This window comes from Ahaetulla prasina, chromosome 3, assembly GCF_028640845.1.
Source record: "Ahaetulla prasina isolate Xishuangbanna chromosome 3, ASM2864084v1, whole genome shotgun sequence".
In the NCBI taxonomy this organism is placed as follows: Eukaryota; Metazoa; Chordata; class Lepidosauria; order Squamata; family Colubridae; genus Ahaetulla; species Ahaetulla prasina.
In genome coordinates this window covers 174,705,508-174,724,469 of record NC_080541.1, presented here as the reverse complement: position 1 = coordinate 174,724,469, position 18,962 = coordinate 174,705,508, and the positions used below count along the sequence as shown (strand labels likewise).

The window sequence follows — 18,962 nt, the reverse complement described above, 5'->3', positions numbered from 1 at the left end:
CATGTCTGCTCCACAGATAAAATAAGAAGTGTGGAGGCAATAGTATTGTACCAGAGAGAATATTTACAAAAGAGGCATTCGCTCTCATCTCTGTACCTTAACCCAATTCAGCCTTTTCCTTTATCTAGTTGAAAAAAACAAGTGAAAAAAAGAGATGTGAATGGTGAGGCCAGGATATTTAATTTTCCTAAGAAAAACAAAGCTGAAAAATTCATATTTGGCAGTTGTCATTCAACTGCTACATGGTTAGATCTGCAAAAGATACCTATTGAAGAGAATTTCAAAGGCTGCAAAGGGTACACCGTATATTATCCTTTTGAACCCATTGTACTCCGTTGGCTTCATGTGCTTATTAAAGCCAGGAATAAAGCAGAAAAATGTTATTGTGAGATTGTGATCCTTACCAAATTTGGAGCTGAACTATCCTTAGATATTAAATGATATTTTTTAAATGAAATTGTAAAGGGCTATAGATATTTGTCATAATTGAGATATGTAGAACTTCTCAAAATTTCATATGGATTATCATAATGTAACCCCTTATCAGACTTAAAATTTCAGAGTCATTAAACTGTTTCTTTAGACAAATACTATACTGTAGCATTTTTAAAATGAGAAACCAGTGTTGTTAGTTATATCATATGATGATAAGAGAGACTAAACTATAGGTAGTCCTTGACTTATGACCATAATGGAACCTACCCACTGTACATTGTGACAGGTGTAAAATGGGTCAATCACATGACTGAACTGACGTTACAACCATTTTTGGAGATGAATGTTATTGTGGTGGTCATTAAAGGAACAAGTGGCTCGCAATGGGTTTGGTTTTGCTAAAAAGGAAATACTGTATTTTTCAGAGTATAAGACTCATTTTTTTCTCAAAAAGAGAGGGTGAAAATTTGGGTGCATCTTATACACTGAATATAGCCCCGCCCATCCTCCAGCCCCCACTCTTCAGAGGTTGTTGGCCTCTGTGCGTCGCATTTTCCGGCAGTTCCAGGCGGCAGGGATCCTCACTTCCATTTGGGTTTTGATAAGAAGCAGTACAGATCTTTTTATCTGTTTAAAACAAACCCTATCACTCTATGCGCATTTAACTGGAGTGGGTGGGGTGGGGTATGATTTTCATGGGGGCAGAAGGGAGACTTGGCACCGAAGGCTCCATTCTCAAGACGCTCTCGTCTTCCTACCTATAGCCATAGGCACTGAAAGCCTGGCTTTCTCGCAGCAAGTCCTGAAGCAGGACTTCAGTTTTTCTGGACACTGCCATCTCGTAAAAATGATGTCAGGCTTCCAGCACCGTAAACACGGTGCCAGCAAGCCCCCTGCACCTTTGCTTCCTTGGTCAGAGCCTGATTCTGGAAGCAGCCTGGGGAAGCATGGAGGTCAGGACTCAGTTGGCGAAGCGGGCGCTGCACAGGGGGAATAAAGCAAGGCGCTGCCACCTGAAAACACTGTTGCTACAATCTCTGCCGCCTGGAACCACCTGAAAACATGCTCTTTTTTTTGCCTCCTCACTCCCCATTTTTGGAATCAGGAAGGAAAAAGAACATTGCATTTTTGTGTGCTGCACAGGAGGTTTAAGGCAAGGTGCTTCAATCCGAAAACACTGTTGCCGCAATCTCAGCTGCCTGGAGATCGATGCTGCCTCCCCAATTCTAAAAATGGGGCGTGCGGAGGCAAAAAAAGAACATCATGTTTTTGAGCGATTCGAGACAGCAGATATCGCAGCAACAGTGTTTTCGGGTGGCAGCGCCTCGCCTTACACCTCCTGCACAGCACCCGAAAATTAACCGGTAGTAAAAAAAAAAAAAAACCTACCGGTTCATGCGGACCGATATTTCCGATAATCAGCTGTGCTGCGCGATTTATATTCACTAGAAAGCAGGAAATCCTGTTTTCTAGTGAATCTAAATCGCACGGCTCAGCTGTTCCCCCTCTCAGTGTTCCACTTACCTTCAAACGGCTTCTTTTTCCTCACACAGCGCATATTTGGTGTGTACTGCGCATGTGCATGCAGTGTGTGTTTAGCGCGCATTGTGCATGCGTGTGTGCAGCGTGCATTTAGCATACACCCTGCATGCATGGGCAGCAAACCAGTGGCAACCCCACGGAGGATTTCACTACTGATTCAGTTATATATGTAGCAGCACTGAGAATTCTTATGCTCATAATGTGTGGCCAGTCTTGGAAATCATCCTTTATTCAAGGCAAATGCATGTTTGTTTAAAAGTTTCTGAAAAATATTAATACTGGTTTCACTAATGATTTTTAGGAATTCTTACACACAAAGAAGAATGAAAACTTGTGTAATTTTAGTCTACCTGAGTTCCTCTATTGTTATGTGTATTTTCAAAGAAATTATCTTCAATTTATTATGTCTGATATGTTTCATTTTATTTTTATATTTTTAATTACAATAGAATTGGGGGGAATAATCTTTTGTATTGGTAGCTTTACCAAATAAGCATCTCAAGGGCAAACCAGTCATAGGATGCTGAAATTGAAAGTGATTCCAGTTTTAAATTTAAAAAATTGTTTCCATGTCACTTGTTGATCTGCATAGAATACTATATTAAACTCCTTTTTTATGACCCTGTAATTCTTTAATTCGAGGTAGAGTCAGGGTGACTGGATGGAGCTGAGCATTTACTGGCTGGATGCCTTTCCTGATGCCATGTGTAGTTCTCAGCAGATATTTTTTTCTTGGCACCCTAGGAGAGAAATATCTGCTGCTACCTAGGATTGAACTTTCAACCTTCCAAGTGGGAGGTGAGTGTTGGCACCACTAGGCCCCTTAGAATACCATATATCCATCTTAAAAGTTCCAGGGCAATTGCAAATTTGAAGCATTGATTCATTTTGAAGGGCTGACTGGAGTGTGACAAACTGGGCAATTGATGTGAGCAGATTACTTAGGTCTATTGACAAGGAATATGACTGAGTTGTAAGAGGGAGGAAAATAGTTTTGTATGATATTGGGAGGAAGAAGTTTTTTAGAATAATTGCGGATTCGACCATAACATAGTTATATACTTGCAGACATACAGACTTAAATGAAGAAAATAATATTCTTTATGTTAACAACTAAAGTGCTAAAAATAGATTGTACACTTGTCTTGTACAATCTATAGTGTGCCTTGATATTTACCCCTAATTTGTGTGTCAGATTTAGGAGAGGGTACTTATTAAGCATAATCAATATATTTAATCAAATTTTTCCCTACTGAATAAAATTACTGCACCAGTAAATTCTAGGTTAAATATAGTAGCCACAATTTGATTGTATTTTATTAGCTTGCAAAAAAATCTATTTCTTTCAGGTATACTATTGCAGAAGACAAGTGTAAAGTTATGAATAAACTTGGATAGCATTAATAAATGGCTTTCAGGCTTCCTATACATGCTTCATTAGGCTGCCTGCTAATTTCCCTGCTGATTCCTATTCATACGTACAGTATATTTAAGAAATGTAAGAAATAAATAAATTCTATTTTTCCTAGTCATATCACATGCTGCAGTAGCATAAATAATAGTTTCTGGAGCTTTGCCTTTCCTTTTCTAAATATGCTGAGACTTCTGAATATTATTGTGCTATGGGAAAAAATATTGGTGATATAAGATATTTTCAGCATTTTTATTTTGCTGTTGCTGCTATTTAAAGGCTAATCATCTGTAGACTCTTAGTAGCCAATATCAGCAAGAATTTCAAGATAGAAACTCTCTCATCTGCAAAATCTGAAAACCTCTGAGCAAGTGTAGTTTCAACAGATAAACTTAAAATATTCCAGATTCTGAATAAGAAATAAATACATTTGATTTAGTTCTCAAACTGAATGTAAGGGTTTATCATATTATTACAGGATATCATCAAAATATTCAGTGAAATATGGTTTTAAAAGGCCCTTGTTCGGTTATTATTGCATTGTATTCAAAGGTTCCTGTTCAGTTTATGCTCTTTTGATTAGGTTGAGATTATTTGAAATAGTTGAAAACCACTGCCAGTAAGCGTAGAAACTACATTATAGAGCAGTGCTCCCCAAATGCACAACTTTAAGATGGATGGACTTCAAATCCCAAAATTTCCGAGCCATAATGGGGAAATTGGCATTGATATATTGTAAAGTTGCTGAGGTTGAGAAACATTGCTGTAAGCAGTACTTTATTATAGCCAAAGGGCAAGGAAACCAAATATAAAACCTAAAAAGTAAATTAATATAAATATGCATATCAAATGATGTGTATGCAAAGATAAGTTAAGGTAAGTTGTTCCAGCAGTTCGGCAGTTCGATTCTCACTGGTTCAAGGTTGACTCAGCTTTCCATCCTTTCGAGGTCGATAAAATGAGAACCTAGATTGTTGGGGGCAATATGTTGACTCTGTAAACTGCTAGAGAGGGCTGTAAAGCATTGTGAAGTGCTATATAAGTTTAAGTGCTATTGCTATAATGCCATGATGGCGAACCTATGGCACGAGTGCCAGAGGTGGTATTCAGAGCCCTCTCTGTGGGCACACGCACCATTGCCAGCTGCTTTTCTGGTTTCTGGTGCATGCATGCTCACCTGCCAGCTGGTCTTCGCATGCCCCAGAGCACCGGAAACCTAAGAAGCAGTTGGCTGGTGCGCATGTGTGCTCCGAAAACCCAAAAACCAGCTAGCTGGCACACGTGTGCTCCGGAAACCCAAAGACCAGCTGGCCGGCACATGTGTGCTCAGAAACCCAAAGACCAGCTGGCCGGCGCACATGTGTGCTCCGGAAACTCAAAGTTCAGCTAGCCAGCACATGTGTGTTCTGGAAACCCAAAGACTAGCTGGCTGGCACACATGTGTGCTCTGGAAACCTAAAGACCAGCTGGCCAGCGTGCGCTTGTGCACCAGCCAGCTGGTCTTTGGGTTTCTGGTGCTCTGGTGCGCGTGTGTGTTCCGGTTTGGGCACACAGTACTGAAAAAGTTCGCCATCACTGCTATAGTGCTATATACAGTAAGTTGTATAACAAGAAATAAGGATGAAATGCATAATATAAAAATACAGTCAAATATAATTTGGATGGATCAATCCAACATTGTCCTGAAAGTCTCTTTTTTTGAAAACTAACAACTGTCTCTACTTTTCTGGTAGGCTGCAACATAGCTAAACAACATGTTCAATACTGGGGAGATGGTTTTTCCCTCTTATGCACAAACAAAAAAATCACTTTAGATTTTTTTTTCTTTCTGAAGCAGTTTTCCTTCCAAATGCAGTCTTTTGTTGTTTCTTAAATTATTCTGTAAAGAACCAAGTCTGTTAATCTGTCCTCTTCTTTCTAGCATGGGAAAAGAGAATATGAGAAGGCAGCCAGTTAATAATGGGACTGGCACTAGAGCAAGACTGAAAATACTGGTATACAGTAACTCTCTGGGTTAAAAATGCCCTGGTTTAAGGATAACACATAATTTAGAACCCTATTGTAGCAAAATTCTAGTTAATTACACAATGGTTCAAGTTCATGACACAATATTATACTGTTTATACAGTATTGTACAATAATACAATTGCTTGCATAGCAGTACATTTTTAATCTCCCTCTTGCGTTACAGGGAACAAAACTTGCTCTTAAACTGGGGACTACCTGTACAAAGAAGATTCAAAACTGCTTTTTGTCCTTGCTTGTTCAGTGGAAGAGCTTATTGGGTGGAAATTATTTTTGGAAGAAACATATTCTCAATGTTGTGGGTAGAAGTTGAAACTACTTGTGTTCTCTGATAGAGTTCCTATGAAAAACACTTTTGGGGAGAGAGCACAGTATTATGAGAGGAGCTGCTTTATATACGCAGAGAAAGAGAAGCAAACTCACTAATGCAAGAGGGAGATTGAAAATGCATGCAATGGAGCTATCATTCCACAATCAGATTTACACCATTCCCAGAAAGGAAAGATACATACTTGGAGAACCCATTTAACACAGAATATTTTCCTGGCAATCTAGGTTGATCTTAATCATTCTTGTTAGCCAAGATTAGTCATGATGGCAAATGGGGTTCCTTTGACTTCAAAGTATAAATTATACCATGATAATCTGAGGAAAATATTAAAGTTAACCAAAGAGGAAGAATCCTCAGGTATTAGGTATTAAAATGATTTTGATAGATTTTTCAAAGATTAAATAACAATGATTTTTTTCCCTTCCATAGTAAACTTTTAAAACTTGAATAGATTTGTTTTTTGAACACTTAATCTTTTCACTTTTTTTTATACAGCTGCTAAAAAGAATAATCATACCATCTAGTGGTGAAATGTTATATTTACATGTAAATGTAACCAAAAAAAAATCCCTAAAATTTAATTCCATATTTCGTATTAGGGCTGTACTTGCTATGAAAATGACTTGTAAAAACTGTGTCGGACCTTATGAAAAAATAAATGCCTCTATTTATTAAAGCAAGCATAAACCTGAAAAATGATTCAGTTGCTTTGAGAAATAAAGTCATTAAGATTAGTCCCACTGAAAGCCTTAGGATTCATTATTATGATTTGTTTATACATTGCTGTGTAGTTTTAAGTTGTAAATCAGTTCAAAAATGATACAGTTGAAAAAGAATATATAAATACTTATAATAAAACGAATATTTACAGGAGTTACATTTAGAGTAATGCAATCATATATATACTTTGAAAAAAATCTAACATTTTTACAATGCTGTATTTAGACATGGTTATCTTTTATTTATTATTTCAGTCACTGTAAATAGCTAGTCACTCACCAAGCAACTCTGATAATCTATTCTAATTCATCTTATTGGTTTTCTTTTTTTCTCTCCCACAGAAAGAACTTAGTCTCCCTAGAAGAGGAAGTTTGTAAGTATAACTTCTTAAAATTATTGATTTAAGACATATTTTTCAACATGTTTAATTTGTATTGTGGCTTTGTATTATTTTTCAGGATTGTTTGTTTGTTATACAATTATAACACTGTTTATGATGCTGTAGAATTGAATATGGATAAATTGGAAAAGGAAACAATGCAGACTTCTAAAATTATATGATTTTCAATGAAAATATTTTACATTTTATATGCACTAAAGAATATAAAGTGTACAAAAATTTCATGCAGATTCATGATTTAAAGATTATCTGTCATTGTGGTTGCTTAGCAATGAAATAAAATTCTGTTTCTAATTGGGTTATATGAAAGTCCTAGAATTAAGCCTTAATCCTGAAATAAGAATGGTAATTGAGAATCATGATCTGAATACTGATTTTATTGTTTGTATTGGAATTTAATGGATTTCTAAGAGAAAAGGATATTGGTTAAGAGCAATAATGATGGTATAAGTATGTCAAGGCAGTTGAGCCATATAGTTGAGGAACTGAGGCTTTGATTGCAATCTCTTTATTCCTGTACAATTTTTTTCTGCGCCATTCTATTCACATGGTACTATTTTGCCTAACTCCTGCCTGTCCTTATCTACTCAGGCTTTCCTAGCCATTCTGTAGGATTTTGTACTTTATTAGCAATTTTAATAGCGTCACTTTTAACAGCTTTAATAGTATTAGCTTGTCGTTTTTTTAGGACAATTCAGTATACTTAGAGGTGTGGGCTGGGATCAGGGGTGAAATCCAGCAGGTTCTGACAGGTTCTGGAGAACCGGTAGCAAAAATTTTGAGTAGTTTGGAGAACTGGCAAATATCACCTCTTGCTGGCCCCAGAGTGGGATGGAAATGGAGATTTTGCAGTATCCTTCAAGTGGGGTGGGAATGGAGATTTTGCAGTATCATTCCCCTGCCACACCTACCAAGCTACACCATGCCCATCAAGTTATACCACGCCCACCAAGCCACGCCCACAGAACCGGTAGTAAAAAAAAATTGGATTTAACCACTAGGATGGTAATAGATATATTATATGATTTGGGTACAAAGATTGGAACATGATATGAAACTAGAGGTCTGACATACTGTAAATCCTGGTAAGAAACTTTGCTAGCTGAAGAGTTAGATAAATATTCAGTATGTCAAGTTACCTCTTGAATTGATATGTTCTATTCTCCCAGTTAGTAGGCACGCCGGTCAGGCTGGGGTTCCTCCCATGCCTAGCCAATTAGGACTGAATCTGCTTCTTTCATTTGGCCCCGCCTCTTCCGCCTTCCAGCTTTTCGACTCGATCTAGCAGCGGACTGGATGTGTCTACCTGTTCTGTTTCCCTCCCCCCAATACTCCCAGCAAAGAGTCAGTCAAAGGCCTTCTTTTCTAATTTATTTACATAGATAAATGTCCTGGCCACGTCTACCCACAGGCCTGCCAAATTTCTGGAGATAACGAGGAAATTATAGATAAGGCCAGAATTACTCACGAATATATTCTTCCCTCCATTGATACAGTTTGCCCGCGCAAATTCATTGCTTTGTCCAAGACAAAAAACCAGGAAGTCCCGCCTCCTATTTATAGTCTCTGCAGATGTCACTGCATGACAATCATTCCTTGGCTTTATCCCAACGCTGCTTCTGCTGCGCGCACCGGTCACGTCTGCGCAGTCTTGCATCACTCCAAAACTGTTCTTGGGGCGTTGCCAAATCAGAAGAAGGCTCAAGAGAATCAGGCCTTGCCGGCCCCTCCTCCTCCCTTTGAGTGGGTGCCAGGGAGGGAGAGGGCCCAAGAGAAGCAGGGCTTGCCAGGTCTTCTCCCTCACTTTCTGAATCATCCGAGTCCAGGAGTCCGGGTCCAGGAACCTGGGTCACAACACTACCCCTGCTTAGACCTCTGATCGTTTTAAAAAAAACACCTTTCCAATTTGACGAGCTTTACCAACAGCTTCGTTCTGGCGAGAAAGGCCATTGCCTGAAACCGCCAAAGGCCTCAACAGACGGCGTAGGGCTGCCGGCCAGGAGCGCCTTGGAGTGAGCGTCTTGGATTAGCTCCCCCGAGCCCAGTATCCCTGACAGGGAGGGCGCTTTTCCTTTTTGACTTTGGAGCCTTACTACGGCAGCTGATGGGCGCGACGCTTATTTCCACGCCGCTTACATTGCTCCTAAAGCCCACTATCCCTTTCAGGGGGGTGGTTTTGCGGCAGCATCTGAGCTTGGCTCTGCAGCTGACAGGACAGTGGCTCCTTTCCGCGCAGCTTTGAAGCGCCAATTTCTAACCGCTGTCAGGCGCGCGGCTTCAGTTCGTGCGGAGCTTCCTATTTCAAGCCGCTGGCCGTACGATTGCCGGGAGAGCAATCGCTTGATTCCAGACGCCACGAGGGATATTTTTAACCCCAGGTCCAGATCCTGCCTTTGGCAACAGGGCCGTGAGTACTAATCCTTGGAGCTTGAAGTGACAATTTCATTTGGCAGGAAAGCGCATATTCAAAATGGCGGACGCTCCCTCATGGGCTCCAGACCATTCTGGGGACATGGCGAATCACCCATCCAGCCCTTGTGAGGGCACTTTCTCTGGCCATAAAAAGAAACCCAAGGCACCTTCTGCCAAACCCAAGTCCAGCAAGCCCTTTAAGGCAGAAGAACGCCGCCATAGGGCTATTGAAAGGGTGATTGACAGGGGTCAGTCCCAGAATAGGGACAACGTTTCCTGTCATCATACAGGGCCAGCAATTGCTCCGTTAAGGGAGCTTAGCCCACTTGGAGTAATTTTTCCTCAAAATGCTTCTGCTGCTTGGTGTCCGGATTGTTTAGTCAGGTCTGACCAGCGCTCTTCAACCAGTGTAGATGCTTTTTTTCAGTCTCTCCCAGACCCTGTCAAACATCACACACCAGGTCATCTAGCTCCAGACCAAGCTCCTTCCCCAGTTTACTCCTCTCAATATCCAGGAGTTATTTCCAGAATGTCCTTCTCAATCTGTGCCAGGCATTCTTCCTACCCAGACTTCAACCCAGGTTCCAAACTTTCTGATTCCAGAGGCCTTTGGCCACATGATCTCTGAGGTAATTAAACAAAGCCTCACTCAGTGCCTGCAACCCAGCACTGCCCCGAGCATTCCGTCCTATTCTCACAGACCTGAGTGACCACAAGTTGCCATAGTGGAGAAAAGCAGGTCTTCCCAGGACCAGGATTTGGAGGGCCATGGAGCTTCGTCCGAGGAGGAGCCACACAGAGATGAGGCTCTGTCAGACGATGAGGACCTGGACCCTGACCAGCCTGCATTTGTGGGTCTCTTCAATCCACACATGTTTAGATCACTTTTACACAAAGCGCTGACAACTACCAAACTGGGGGGCATCGGCCTCCCCCGGACACCTTGACATCAGACCCAACTAATGCCTTCTTCATGAAACTGGCTTTGGAGGCTGAGAAAGTGCCAGCACCCAAATTGTTCATGGATGTAGCACAACGACAATGGATGGTCCCGGGATCGGGGCGTCCTGAATGGGCAAGATAAACAACTTTACGGTGTGGCATCGAATTTAGAATCGACTCTCCAGGTTCCCACCGTAGATGCACTTATAGTGGCATTAACCTCTACGACACCTGTTGCGGGCCCACCGGAAGAATCCCTATGTCCCAAGGAAAATGGGCTGAGAGGATGCTTATTCAGAATCACCAAGCGGCTGCTTGGGCTGTCCGGGCAGCCACTTCATCTTCTTTCTTTGACCGCACATCGTTGATCTGGCTCAAGCAGCTCCAGGAACAGATCCCAGCTTCCGATATCAGGTCACACCAAGACCTGAATAAGATCCGAGCCTCGCTGGAGTACTCAGCAGACGCAACTCTTAATGTGGCCCGGTTCGCAGCCAAAGCCATAGGGGCACAGTTACCTCAAGGCGTCTACTATGGCTTCGGCACTGGCAGGCCGATGTCTGTAGTAAGTGGCGCTTAGCGGCCTCTCCCTATTCGGGAGACAAGTTGTTTGGAGCTCCACTGGAGCCTCTACTAATTGAGATGCGTGAGAAGCGCAAAGTACTTCCCTCAACGTCTTGTCAGAGCGACTCCCGCAACCAACCATACAGCAGGTCTTAGTCCTTTCGGAACTCGGACTCTTACAACCAACAACGAGCTCAGCGTAATTTCGGTCAGGTCAGTCATTCCCAACGAAACTTCCAGGGTAGACGGGGGTCCAGATTCTCCTCCCGTAGGCTATACAGAGGGGGCAAGACTCGACCTTTCAGAAGGTCCAAGTAATGTGGATTCTCTCCCAATTGGGGCACGCCTTTCCCATTTCTTTCCCATTTGGAACCTCACTACGTCTGATGTGTTGGTTAAATCCACCATTAGAGATGGGCTTTCTCTCAAGTTCCTCTCCAGGCCCCGAGGGTATTTGTGCGCTGTCCCGTTTCCCAACAACCTTCCACCAAGTCTCTAATCAAATCGGCAATTGACCATCTTTTTTCAATTGGGGCGATTGAGCCCGTCCCACAGACGGAACGCAGACTCAGATTCTACTCACGACTTTTTGTAGTGCCCAAAACCTCGGGGGGATGGCGGGCTATTCTTTTCTTGAAATCTTTGAATAGATACCACTGTTTCAAAATGTCCACTCTCTCCTCTATTCTGGCCAGCATTTGACAGGGGGACCTGTTGTCCTCCATAGACTTATCGGAGGCTTATCTCCATATCCCTATCCATCCCCAATTTCATCAATACCTTCGCTTCTCATACTCGGGACATCACTTTCAGTACCGAGCACTACCGTTTGGCCTTTCTTTGGCCCCGAGGGTGTTTATGAAAATCCTGGTGGCCCTGATAGACCACATTCGCTTCTTTCCCATCAGGCATATCTTGATGATATCCTTATACAATCCACTACCCCTGATTCAGCCAGACAAGACTTAGAAGTTACCGTTAGGGAACTCTAGGCCCACGGATTCTGCATTAATTGGGATAAGAGCAATCTTCATCCAAGCACTCAAATCCCTGCACCTGGGCGCTGAAATAGATTCCATAGAATTAATGATTTTTCTGTCTGATGAACTTAGAGCCAGGCTTTCCTTCTTAACTTCCTGTTGTAAAAGGCATAGTCACATAGTCACATAGTCACAATTATCCCATCTCTTGGGTAAAATGGTATTGATATTTGGCATAGTACTGTGGTCCTGTCTCCACTGGAGATTCCTGCAATGGTTTTTACTACCATACCAACGTCGTCATCGCAGCTCGGACCACAAACAAGTTGCATTGCCACAGGAAGTGAGGGATTCCCTATCGTGGTGGACTTCCGATGCCCTATGCATGGGCAGCAGTATCCGGGAGCCTTCAAGAATAACGATAACCACAGATGCCAGCTTGACACGTTGGGGCACCCATCTGGGCACTCATATGGTGCAAGGCCGCTGGTCCGATCACGAGTGCCAGTTGAATATCAACCTTCTAGAGCTCAGGGCCATTTACTTGGCACTTCGCAGCTTTAGCAATTTAGTCACCAGTCAGGATGTATTGATTCTGACAGACAACATGACTGCAAAAGTGCATGTCAACAAGTTGGGTGGTACTCACTCGATTTCTCTGTTGCGCAAAGCCTTACGTCTCGGCCTCTGGGCGGAGGCCAACCTACTTTCGCTGTCAGCGGCTCATATCTCCGGAATAACGAATATCTGGGCGGATTCACTCAGCCGCAACACGATAGATCTGACAGAGTGGTCTTTACACGCCTCTTTGTTCCAGCGACTTGTGACCAGATTCGGCCTACCGTCAGTGGATCTATTTGCCTCGAACCTCAACCATCAGGTTCCGAGGTTCTTCTACTGATACCATCATCGGGAGCAGAGGGAGTGGATGCCCTAAGATGTGCTTGGCTGACAGGGTTACTGTACGCATTCCCCGCACTATCCTGATCCCACGGGTCATTTCCAAAATCCTGGAATACAGAGTGGAAGTCATCTTGGTGGCCCCTCATTGGCCGAGAAGGGCTTGGTTTGCAGACCTTTTATCTCTATCTGTGCAACCGCATTGGAGGATTCCAGCCAGCGAGGTCATTCTAACTCAGGGCCCCCTCAATCATCCGGATCCACAATGGTTCCAGCTCACCGTCTGGAGGTTGAGCGGAGATTCCTAAGGGCCTCCAACATTCCTGATGAGGTAATTGAAATTCTTCAGGCTTTGCGCCGACCATCTACTTCTCATATTTATGAGACCTCTTGGCGATCCTTCTGCTCCTGGTGTAGGGACAACTCAGTAATACCTACCAAAGCATCTGTTCTCCAAATCTTATAGTTTCTGCAAAACGGGTTCAGAAAGGGCTTGGCTACTAACACCTTACGAAAGCAAGTGGCGGCACTCTCTTCAGTTATGGCAGGTGACGCATTCACTGTGGCAGCCAAGGACCCGCTAATCCGCATTTTTCTAAGAGGGGCTTCTAACCTGAGCCATCCAACTGTTCACCGTTTTCTGACATGGCGACTCAATGTGGTCCTAACGGCATTGACCAAGCCTCCATTTGAACCTCTGCGGGAAGTTGCGCTGTGATTCTTATCGTTCAAAGTCTCATTTCTTTTAGCAATTACGTCGGCATGCAGAGTTTCTGAACTGGCAGCTCTCTCGGTCAGGAAAGACCTATGTGTGTTCCACACCAATAGAGTGATTCTCAGACTAGATCCTACCTTCATGACTAAAGTTAACACGGTCTTTCACCGATCAGAGGAAATAGTACTTCCGGACTTCTGTCCCTCTCCCGTACACAGGCAAGAACAATTATGGCACACGCTTGACGTCCGCAGAGCGTTGAAAATACACATTTCTCGCATGGCGTTTTTCCGAAAGTCAGAGTCCTTATTCGTATCCTTTTTACCATCGTCCTTGGGCCTCAGGATAAACTCTAGCACACTGAGTAAATGGATCCGAGCGACGATTGCGGCAGCATACCAACATCAATCATTGCCCGTTCCAGGCCACATATCAGCTCACTCGACCCGGAGCACAGCGACTTCGGCGGTATGGAACACACATGCTTCGATACAGGAGATTTGCACTGCAGCCACATTGTCTTCCCCGACACCGGACGAGGCACAAAACCGTTCATAAGACACTATAAGTTAGACGCCTATGCGTCGGCAGACGCGGCTTTCGGCAGACGTGTTCTACAACAAGTTCTGTCTGACCAACCCTTGGAGAGCCAGCAGTTTCTCACCCGATGAGGACTTCTACTTTGGTATGTCCCCAGTCTGACTGGTGTTCCCACTGACTGGGAGAATGGGCATTGGCTTACCTGAACGCCCCTTCTTGGAGAAGTGGGAACGCTGGTCAGCCCCCCCGGGGTATTCCTGCCGGGCTCAAGGGCTGTTGGGGTGAGGTGGCTATTAATTCTTTATCGTTTCAGGTAGACACATCAGTCTGTGGCAGCGTCCTCGCTGAAAAGCTGGAAGGCAGAAGAGGCAGGGCCAAATGAAAGAAGCAGACACAGTCCTAATTGGCTAGGCACAGGAGAAACCCCAGTCTGACCAGCGTTCTTACTTTTTCAAGAAGGGGCGTTCAGGTAAGCCAACGCCCATTCCTCCCCCCGCGAATTACATAATGCAAACAGGTTGTTAGTTGTATTTTAAGTAAACAGAAGATGGTTCAGAAGTGCGTATACATGGGTAATTGTAGTGACTGTCAGTTTTTCCCTGATTGATACTGGTTTAGTCTGAAAATTCCAAGCTGACAAGAGAAAAGACGTCAGATTCGTATAGAGCAAAATGGCAGAAATATTCATTGCGCTAGTAAAAGGCAAACAGTTGCAACTCAGGGGAGAAAGAAATAGGCATAGAAGCTCATAGTCATATTTCCATCTATTTTCCTATCTGGAAATTTTGCCTAACTGTTTCAGTAATTGAAGTTTAAACTCATGAGACATCACCATGCTCAGGGATATAATTTTAAATACTTACTTATGTTCAAATGTGAAAGTGCTTCATCACTTTGTTTTCCCCCCAAAAAGTCTCATTGGGATTATGATAATATATATATATCTATATTTAACGGGAAAAAAACCATTCAGAAACTATTCTTAGTTCATGCTGCATATTAATTATGGTTATTTAACTTTTTTTTTTTAATATTAGTGCTTTCAAAATGGTAAGTGGATTGTGAATAGAAAAATAGCTTTCTAGGTGAATAAATGAAAGAAATATAAGAAACCATGTTTCCTACAAGTCAAGTTACTCTTCCTAAATGAAACAGTCAAGAAATTGTTCATTTGGATACAGCTTGCTGCTATTATTTCTTCCTGCATGTGGTTTTTTATTAGTTTGTTTTGCAGTTCTGTGATGTTTCCATCTTCTGTTTTATTCCTTGTCTTCAGTTCTATCCTTTTCCCTTAGCAAAAGTGATGATTTTCAAATTTAGTTGAAGCTAATACCTTTCAGATTAACTGCTTTGCTCTTAATCTCTTTTATTTTCTCTGTGACAGATTGTTTCCTTGGTTTTACTTAAAGCCTTGGTTTTACTTACTGAGAAATGGGTGCATTGTTGATAGGCCTCTAAATCACCTTCTTCCTGATATTTTTAGGACTTGACCTTATTTAAATAAGGCCTTAGAGGCCTGGCTGTTCTCTGACCCTTGGGGTAAAGTGGATAATGGACTCCCCGTGTGGTGTTTTGATTACATTGGCATTGTTTTTCTCAACTTTGTTTTCTAGGATATATACTTTAGGGTTTTTATTGTTTTATGCTGAAAGTCATCCAGAATTATGATAGATTGGGGGTAGCCTGTTAAACAAACAAACAAAGAAAGAAATGCTGATTTTCATACTAGTTATTTATGAAAATTTAAACTAATATTATTTATCTCTCAACCTTTCTAACTGTTGTTGTTTCAACAGTTCAAACGTCTGCAATTTTTGGCGACTGTATAGGCAAGTGGTCTCCAAGCTACCCTGTCATGCACAACTTCTTTCAGTTGTTGAATGTTCATCTTTGTATCAGTTTTTATTGTTATCAGACCAGTTCCTTGCTTGCCCCTTCTTCTTGTTCAACTAACCATTCCTAGCATCCCTAATTTCTCCAATTTGCACGCATGATATGATCAAAGTAAATCAGACATAGTCTTGTAATAATTGGTTTCTGAGGATGTTTCTGGATTTATACAAATCAGCACCTCTCTTTTGATTGCTCTGGCTGTCCATGGTATGCACAGTAATTTACACCACATCAGCACCACAGTACAAATGTGTCAATTTTTGATCAGTCATTCTTAGTGTCCAACTCTCGGACCCATAATAACTATAGGAAAGACTGGCTCTAACTAGCCTCTGCTTTTTACATTTATACCCTGTTTTCCCCAAAATAAGACATCCCCTGATAATAAGCCCAATCGGGCTTTTGAGCGCATGGCAGTAAGGCCAAGTGCTTATTTCAGGGTTCAGAAAAATATAAGACGGTCTTATTTTTGGGGAAATATGGTATTAGTAGCTCTGCTTTTTCAGATCTTATTCATGTTAATTATTGCAGTGTGGCTTGCGATTATCCTGCATTTGATTTCAGGAGTAGAACTGCCATAATGAACAATTTTTGATCCAAGGAAGATAAATTCTCAAAATAATTCAATTTCCTTCTTGTGGATTTTAAACATCTCATGTCTGTTTCAGCTGTTGTCTTTATGTTTGCTTTCCTGATGCTAAGACACAATCCTGCTTTTTCACCTTTGTCCTTGATTTTCCAGATCATTTTTCCAGCTGTTCCTTATTTTCAGTCAATAGTGTTGTATCATCTGCGTACATCAAATTATTTATGGTTCTTCCCCCAATCTTCACTCCAACATCAGGCAGTTCCAAATCTAATTTCTACACAATAACTTCAGCATACTGATTGAACAGAAATAGTGCCAAAATAGATCCCGGTCTAACTGCCTTACGGATCCTGAACCAATCAGTATCACCATAGAGTGTTCTCACTGTTGAATCCTGATCAGTGGTCTGTTAAAGTCTGATCAGGTGAGTTGGAACACAAGATCACCCAAAGATGCCCATAGCATATTGTGTTCTACATATTCAAAAGCTTTTCTGTAATCGATAAAACATACATATATCTATATCTATATCTATATATCTATATCTATATCTCTCCTTTTGATATTCACATGTCCTAATTGTATATGATTTTGTTTCATTGGAGTGATGGTTGTGATTTTATTGACCTAGAAAAGTTTGAACCATGGGAAAGATTAAGTCCATGGGATATAAAACTGTTTAAATATATGCAAAGTAACATTAACTAAAAAGTACCATATTTTTCGGACTATAAGACGCACCGGTGTAAGACCTACCAAGATTTCAAAGAGTTAAGCAAGAAAAAAAAGTTTTTGCCCTCCCCAGCGCCCAGGAGCACTTTGCAGGCCTCCCAAAGCCTCTGCGCACCCCGTTTTTCACAAAAATGGGCCCATTTTTCACCCATTTTTAACAAAAACAGGCATTTTTGTCCTCTCCAGCCCCAGGAGCACTCTGCAGGCCTTTCAAAGCCTCTGTGCCCCCCCCCCCCCGTTGTTGCAAAAACGGGACACGCGGGACACGGCTTCAGGAGGCGAAAAATGGCTGTATTTGGTGTATAAGATGCACCAACATTTCCACCCTCTTTTAGAGGGGAAGAAAGTGCATCTTATACTCCGAAAAGTATGGTAGTCACCCTTAAAAAAATGAATAGAATTGATACATCACAGATAGCAAGTCAATTTCCTATCCAGTTCAGCCTTTAAAAAAATTGTGTTCTATCTGTAGGACAATTCTTTACCATACTTCTGGGGAAATAGTTTTCATTCATTTTACAGAATTTGTATGCTGTAGTTTTACTGTCACATAGTCATGAAAAAGAATTTTTTTCAACTTAGTTTTGGTATGATTAGGGTAAGTATTTCCTAAGTACCAGTAAGCCTTGTTTTTTAGCACCTAAGATGAGATGAGACTTTCAGGAGGGAATGAATAGGAACAAAAAGATTACAATTAAAGAACCTTTAAATTTGACTTACTAATACAGAATATTGTTCATATTAGAATGTTCATATTGGACATATTAAAATATATTTTTGAACAAAAGTTATGCTTTTGTACATAATAATTGCAATGAGATTATTGTATGCACAAAGATGGAAAGATTTGTAACTACCCACCAAGGAGGAATGATTAGTGATGATAATGGAACTTGCAGAGATGGCTAAATGTACTTCTTCGATTAGAGAAAAGATAATGTATTGTCTATGTTTATGGCTAATTGGAAACCCTTATAGATTTTTTGCACGAAACTGAAAAAATGCACTTACTATTTGTGGATTTTCAAAGAAAAACATTAAAAGTGCACTTTTTTTTTAAAAAAAAAGTGAAGTACAATACAGCAAAAAGTATAAAAATAATTTAACAGTAGTTACAATTCTAATGCAATTCTACTGTTATTCAATGCTATTATTCTCATATATATATATATATATATATATATATATATATATATGCGCATTTCTAAAACATTTATATAACTATCATTTTAAACCTATTGTATTTTATATAAATGAGTCGCATATTTTATTATATTGGTCCATACAAAGTTACATTCACAGGCAATCCACTCATTTGAAGGTCTACGAGGCAGTACATAATTTAATTAAACACAGATTGGTTTTATTTGCAATTAAATTATTTTGTTTATTTTTAAATGTCACATTGCTATCTCAGTATTGATGGAAAAGATGGATGCCTTTAGCAAAATGGCAGATTACTGTATTAACAAGTCCAAATTGGAACTGATGCCCATAGGTGAAAATCTGGTAACCCATTTAAGGAATATAAAATGTGAATTGATCCTGAATCCATAAAGTATCTAGGTATGTCTATATCGTAAGACATAATTCAGTTAGCAACATATAATATAAATAAAATAGTGAAATTTCTAAATTTTTGATGGCGCTAAATTTTAAGGTGAACATTCTCAAAATGAATGTTATTCCCAGACTAATTTATATTATGAGAGGAATTCCAACTATATATCTGATAAATATTTTCAGAAAACAAAGTTTTTGTTTAGAAAATTTCTATAGGGTTCTTTATTTGTGGCTTTAATATTTAGGGAAAAAAATGAGCTTTATTAAA

At 40.9% G+C, this 18,962-nt stretch overlaps 1 protein-coding gene across 9 annotated transcripts in view; it reads left to right on the top strand.

Annotated features, from left to right (window-relative positions):
* MAST2 (microtubule associated serine/threonine kinase 2) overlaps positions 1–18,962 on the top strand; it is a 178,369-nt gene that overhangs the window by 57,738 nt on the left and 101,669 nt on the right. For all 9 annotated transcript variants that reach the window (XM_058178904.1, XM_058178902.1, XM_058178898.1 and 6 more), the window contains exon 4: positions 6,806–6,837. In XM_058178904.1, the coding sequence (XP_058034887.1) occupies positions 6,806–6,837 (32 nt within the window). The remainder of the gene's footprint in view (positions 1–6,805; positions 6,838–18,962) is intronic.